The 7405-nt window shown below is 38.5% G+C and overlaps 1 protein-coding gene across 1 annotated transcript in view; it reads left to right on the plus strand.

Annotated features, from left to right (window-relative positions):
* The window catches only part of cemip (cell migration inducing hyaluronidase 1), a 212423-nt gene that overhangs the window by 17273 nt on the left and 187745 nt on the right, over positions 1–7405 (plus strand). Inside the window, exons 3-4 of the mRNA XM_050049830.1 lie at positions 4610–4680; positions 4848–4943. Of these exons, the coding sequence (XP_049905787.1) occupies positions 4610–4680; positions 4848–4943 (167 nt within the window). The remainder of the gene's footprint in view (positions 1–4609; positions 4681–4847; positions 4944–7405) is intronic.

The following is a 7405-nucleotide window of genomic DNA, read 5'->3' on the forward strand; positions in this document are numbered from 1 at the left end:
CAAATATTGTTCACAAATCTGTCTAAATCTGTGTTAGTGAGCACTTCTCCTTTGCCGAGATAATCCATCCCACCTCACAGGTGTGGCGTATCAAGATGCTGATTAGACAGCATNAATATAAACGCAACACTTTTGTTTTTGCTCCCATTTTTCGTGAGCTGAACTCAAAGATCTAAAACTTTTTCTACGTACACAAAAGACCATTTCCCTCAAATATTGTTCACAAATCTGTCTAAATCTGTGTTAGTGAGCACTTCTCCTTTGCCGAAATAATCCATCCCACCTCACAGGTGTGGCGTATCAAGATGCTGATTAGACAGTATGATTATTGCACAGGTGTGCCTTAGGCTGGCCACAATAAAAGGCCACTCTGAAATGTGCAGTTTTGCTTTATTGGGGGGGTCAGAAAACCAGTCAGTATCTGGTGTGACCACCATTTGCCTCACGCAGTGCAACACGTCTCCTTCGCATAGAGTTGATCAGGTTGTTGATTGTGGCCTGTGGAATGTTGGTCCACTCCTCTTCAATGGCTGTGCGAAGTTGCTGGATATTGGCAGGAACTGGAACACGCTGTCGTATACACCGATCCAGAGCATCCCAAACATTTTCAATGGGTGACATGTCCGGTGAGTATGCTGGCCGTGCAAGAACTGGGATGTTTTCAGCTTCCAGGAATTGTGTACAGATCCTTGCAACATGTGGCCGAGCATTATCATGCTGCAACATGAGGTGATGGTCGTGGATGAATGGCACAACAATGGGCCTCAGGATCTCGTCACGGTATCTCTGTGCATTCAAAATGCCATCAATAAAATGCACCTGTGTTCGTTGTCCATAACATACGCCTGTCACTGTGTCTGTGTCTTGGTTCTAATAACGGAGATAACGTTAAACCTATCAGTCTGAAAGAAGCCACGGAGCTTGTGGCTGGCTACGTGGTCGGAGAAATGCTGCCGTTGTCTACGGTGGAGTCTAAATAGGTGGAGTAGGACTCGCTGACAGACATATTTCAGACTCAGGACTTGCATTATGCCTGGTACACGCTACACGCTGGTATTCACCAATTATCCCCGGTTGTCTTTCACGTCGTGTGTGATGTCATCGGGTTATTCTTGTCCTGTTTTTATTACTTTCACAATTATTTGAGTCACTGTCCTGTTTTTATTACTTTCACAATTATTTGAGTCACTGCCAGAACTGTGTCTGTTCATGTCCCAGCCGACATGTTGTTGTAGTCAACTAAAAGCATCAGCAGATGGCAGGAGCTACATTTGAAGCGCCATAAGTAAACTGTCAAGCTACTGTATCTTCCACAGGAAGTTCTGACAAATGTTTCAGAATAAAAGCCTATTTAGAAAATGGAGGGATTCTCTCAGCCGAGGTTATAAGGGGCTTTTAATTTGAAACAAGTGTTGAGTTTGAAATGACGGTGCGATATGTTAACTTTACAAAGACAACGGAGCGGATAAAAAGTAAATATATAAACACACAGAGGGATTAATAAATAACGGACCGTCTATAATGTAGTTTGTTTCAAATGAAGCTGGGAGCCTCTGCAGTTGTGGTGAGTAAAAGCCCCGCCGCTATTTGTTAATGTTATTACTTTATGTCCGACCGTGAGGATGTACCATTGTTTGCTAGCTTGATGCTAATGACAGTAACGTTAACTCAGCGGGTTGACAAAGTGCCTCTGCTGTTTCACACCATCATTTCCCCCTTTTACTCTGTGTGGTAACATCCCTAGAGGAAATATTAAAAACGCTGGGGTGTTGTTGTCATACAGTTGTCTACGGCAGCAGATCGTTCTGTGTTTCTACTGGTCAAAGTGACGGCTGTGATGGGAGAATTGGATCTCAGTGAAGGGCAAGTGGTCCATAACTTTAATTTTGGAGACAAAAAAATGTAGGCTTAGCGCCCTGTGGTCCATTGCCCAATAGGAAATGTAGAATACTCAAAAGTACTTTAAAAGTGCTTGAGTTACTTTTCTCAGGGAGTAACGTTGGAAGTACTTTTAAAGTAATTGAGTTACTTTACTCAGGGAGTAACATAGTAAAGTAACTGGTTACTTTTTAAAAAAGTAACGCAGTAACGTACTTTGATTACTTTTAAAGTAACCCTTACCCAACACTGCTACTGACACGCCACGCCGCAGCAGTGCAGATGTGTTTTCAGCTTTAGATTCCATGTATACAGGTCTGAGACCAAATATACATTATAGGAAACATGTACAGTATATTCATACTTATATGTTATTCAGACACTCTTTGCTACACTTCTCATTTTCATCAAACCAAAATAATTCAGGACTTTTGTTCTGCATTCTTACAAAGATGCACATAGGTTATCAAATAAAGAAGCCTAAACTAAGTGTAGTGGTGCAAAGTAACTAAGTACATTCATTCAAGTTCTGTACTTAGTACAAATTTGAGGTAAGTGTACTTTCTGCTACTTTGTACTTCTACTCCATTATATTTTAAAGAAAAATACTGTACTTTTTACTGCACCCCATTTATCTGACAGCTTTAGTTACTAGTTCAACCACTGACGAAGTGCAACTTATTTTCATCATCTCCCAGGTCACAGACTAAATACACTCTATCTTCCACACCACTTACACCTACTGCCAGGGGTAGGATACCTCCTCTCAGGTGGACATAGCTTTGCGTTCCACACATAGAAACAAAAATAATTTTATTGTCATGGTTCCACACCAAAAGGTCTCTGTTCCATCTTCTTTAGGGTCCTTAGCATGGAAATGTCTGGAAACTTCTCACCAAACCACATCTCAATGCAATGCATCTCTGGTGCAATCACCAGAGGCAGAACATGGTGCAACTTGTGGGGTCTCAGAATTATGTATTTATCAAAACATGTAATTAAAAGTAACTGAGTGTCCTGTTTTACATTACAATGCTCAGCCCATACAAGCTTATATCGCACACACAAGAATGATTTCCATGTACACAGATGAGAGAACAAATATCCAAATTATAGGAGTACTGGATTATTCTCATAATAATAGAACAATAGAATTTATTGTGTGTTTAAAAATGTGTATGTCTCTTATGCTACTGCAGTATTAAAATTCAATCCATTCATCCAAGTGAACATTTTTCCAGTGAAAAGACATTCAGAAATGGTTTAAAAGTTAAAAGTTTTTAACGTTGATTAAACATTCACATGTAAACCATATTACATTAAGATTTGCAAGAGTGAGGTTTTTCACCCTCTACGGTTTGCAAATAATACTCTATTATTTGGAGCCTAACCAAGAAATCACATCCAAATTTCTCAGTTGAAAGTCAGTATTGCAAATTTCAGTGAAATATGGTCTAAATGTAACTGTTCAATCAACATCTTCTAATAGTTGTTGAAAAAAAATTCACTTTTGAACCTTTTCTGAAAATCTATTCATCAACACTGTTTTAAATGCATTTTAAATCTCAAAATGCTGTACTGTAATAAACAACTGTGGTTCTGGCTTTAGGATGACAACTATAGCAGCATACAAGTTACACACCTTATATATATATATGTTAACACATTTACAGCTTCGACTTAAGAGATAAAGAAGACAATGTGACACATGCTACAATACGTTTGTATTTATTAAGCAACATTTTAAATGCAACATGAAAAATGCTCTTAACATACAATTACACTGAAATAGAAAAAAACTTAATTAATGAAAGATCCCTCTGGTTCATCCATCCGGTTGGAGGAAGTTTGATATGGTGGAAACCTGTAAATAGAGCAAGGATTAAAAATAAATATATTTTCACTGAGGAATGAAGGGTGAATGTCCATGACATTAATAACTTCCTCTCCCGTCCAATCTGTAGAAATAGGCTACCTTACGCACTAAACAGTATCGTCTCTTTTTTGACCTACAGCTGAACAAATTATCAAAACAATTAAACACATTTGTAATTTTTACACGTTGATGCCGTAACCACATTTTAGCTGGTTGAAAAAATGGTGAAAAGAGATCTTAGATGTTCAGACCATATCAACTAGAAATCAACATTGGAATCCCGGTTGGTGCTCACTGGGTTAGATAGCATTAGCTAGACAGTAATTTTCACAGAGTATTTTCATGTCTCATGAGCACGTGTTGTGATATTCTCATGTCAGCATTACTGAATAGTGAAAATTAAATGTAGTAAGCTTATTACTTGTATAAAACTAACTCCCTCCATTGTGGAGAACTCATGAACGATTAATATGCACTCAGAACATGGGCTGAGTGGGAGTGAGACACAGAGCTGACCGAAGTCTGCACTGCTACGTCCTGCAAAAGCACACCCATCCAGGCAAAACCCTGTGTTTTTAGAGAGTCCCCACAGCCAACATGTTATTATGATGCATGCTGGAATACCTCATTTAATTACCTATACTCCCCAACTGTGTATGTCAGGTGTGTGTTGAGATGGTCCTCACATTTCATCAGCTTTTTTGCTGCTTCTACCTGTATGTCCTCTTCTTTTTCCACTTCGAGCTTCTTTTTTTCTCTCTGTCATCTTCCTATCTGTTCTTCCCCACCTCCAATCAGTTTCCTATTTTTTTTATCCTTCCCCCACTTCAGCTCTCCACTGTTTTACCTTTACAGGCATCCCTGGACCTTTATAGTGAAGAAAGGTGACACTTCTTCTGCTGTGGAGGGTCATGCTGTCTATCAAGGTATGAGTCCATTTGATTTATTGATCTTTTTCTTCTGTCTAGACAGAAAAAAAAATTGCAGCCAACCTGATCTTATTTATGCAGAAGAAAATTCACGTTGTTAGTGATCTGTGTGTGTGTGTGTGTGTGTGTGTGTGTGTGTGTTGTGTGTGTGTGTTTGTTATCAGGAACCAAGTCCTCCTCAGAGGCCACAAGCTCTTGTGTTTTTCAGACGAGTTATGAGGAGCATTTTAGGATCACAGCCAGCAGTCAGTGGGTGCAAGGTAAGTTCTCTCTCTCACTCTCAGACCAAACCTTGGAAAATATGCCAACAATTTACATAGACTCACAATGGAGATACTGGCATTACACACGTGACACAATGGGTAGGGAGTGGCAGTGGTCATTTCATATACATGCAGCATTCACACAAGATGACAGGGTGCATGTACGTAACATACGCTACCCCTGAGTTAGTGCAGTATACACCACTCCTGCCTGTTCATGTAATGTCATATGTACACATGCCACAGCAACACACTGCACCTTGCAGTTTAATAGATAAACAGGCATGCACATAGGTACAGGTCATAAGACCCCAATTCCAAAAAAGTGTAAAACTTTACAACTTTAATGGTGTCCCCTTGGTGAGGCCTAATATTGTTGTTCCCAACATAATTGGTGCCTTCGTGTGGCATCCTGACTTTATGTTCCCAACACTGTTGTGGCCCACATTCTCAAAGGTGGTGATCTTCTCCTGGCCTACAGCTACAGGCTGTCAGTATCTTCCCACAGTATTCAAAGTATGTAAAAAACTGGTTGCCTGACAAATTATTGACTAGATTAACAATAGCTTCTTTCTACTGCATCCAATGCAATTTGAATTCATGGTAATCACTCGTCAGAATCTACACGCTACTTCATAGAAAAGGTCAAGGCATTAATTGACAAAGATGGGGCTGTAGGCTGTGTTCCTTGATTTACAGAAAGTATTCAACACCACTGATCATATCATCCTGCTACAAAAACTGCTCAACTTCAGTTACTCTACAGAGCTTCTCAACCTTATCAAATCCTATCTCTCATTCCACTCCCAACTTGTCAAAATTGACAGCTGTGAATCTACTGCCTTATATCTACTGACTGGGGTCCAGCAGGTCTCTATATTGGGCCCAATCCTGTTCAGCACATATGTTAATGACCTACCTTCTGTGTATGGTAAATGCAATACCTTCATGTATGCTGATGATAAAGTTATTTTTACTCATGGTAAAACTGCAGAGGAGGTTGCAATCAAGCTAACAAATGTTAATTTGAAGGTCACATCTTGGCTCAATCACTGTTTTGTACAAGTGAATGTTTCGAAAACAGTTTGTATATTTATTTCCAAATGTCACAATGTAGATGCAGAGCAAGATGTTATCTCTGTAGAAAGACTACGAGTTGTCTCAGAATACAAATATTTAGGAGTACATATAGATTCAAAGCACGGTTTCAAAACTCACATAAAAAGGGTCTGTAATAAGGTAAGGTTCAGTTGGCCAAATTCAAGTTTACCACAAACTTCTTGTTAAGTGAGGCAGATATGACATTCCTCCACTCAATGTTTATCTCCCACATCACCTATTGTCTGATAAGTTGGTCTAAAAGACATTGTACAGCCTTAAAACCACTGGGATTATTATACCAAAAAAAGCACTTAAAATTTTAGAGAAAAAGCCATTCAGTTGTCATCATCAGAATCAGAATCAGAATCAGAAAACAAGCAGGAGCGACTGCAACAGGCTGCACGCGCAGGCGCATGCACACTACTACATGCTACTCATTGCCATATTATAAAGAAATATTACATGCTGAGAAGGAAAACCTTATGTAATACAAAAATATATGGTGAAGCTCCTCCTCCTCTGCCCAGTTTTATCAACTGGCAACAGAGTTACAAGTGGGGCCCTTAGGTGAGGCTGCTCATTCCCACTCAGGAAAACTACATTTAGCCAGGCAGTCTTTTCCTTCAGAGCATCACATTTATGGAATTCAGTACAATGATCAGTTTAAATCCCCATCATATTATTCATTTGAGTGTAATGTTAAGAAATGGTTTATTTAGAACTAACAATGTCAACACCGATGCTAGGCTACTTTTATCTAACATTAAAATATATTAATATAGTAATATATATATTACTGTACTCAAACTGTACCTGCAGCATCTGCTATTTGGATATTATTAGCTGAAATTGTTTAATTGTGTTGTATATTGTTAACTGTATACATATATATATATATATATATAGATAGATAGATAGATAGATAGATAGATAATTGTATGTATGTCTTTTGAATGTTGTATGTCTTTTACCATTCTACATATTGTATTCTTCATATTGTGTTCTTTTTATTATTCTAGGTCGCCTATTAACATCAGGGAAAGGGATTACTGATCAAAACTAGCTTTTTAGCTAGCTAGGGTGCATTTTCATTTGTTAAAATGTGGAGTAATATACATGGTGTCTTCTTAAGTACATAAATTACAATTTTTTTTACGCATGGTTGCACAAAGAATGAAAGTTGTAGCCCCCTCATGGTACACACACATGTGGACAGACAGATAATTACATTCAGAACAGACAGGATCAAAAATAAAATTAAAACAATACATGCTGTTATTTATATATACATCAGGCCATGTACCAGGATAAAGTGACTGCTGCTATGGCTATTTCTGCATTTTTTTTATTTTTTTTTT

This window comes from Epinephelus moara, chromosome 1 (genome assembly GCF_006386435.1).
Source record: "Epinephelus moara isolate mb chromosome 1, YSFRI_EMoa_1.0, whole genome shotgun sequence".
Classification (NCBI taxonomy): Eukaryota; Metazoa; Chordata; class Actinopteri; order Perciformes; family Serranidae; genus Epinephelus; species Epinephelus moara.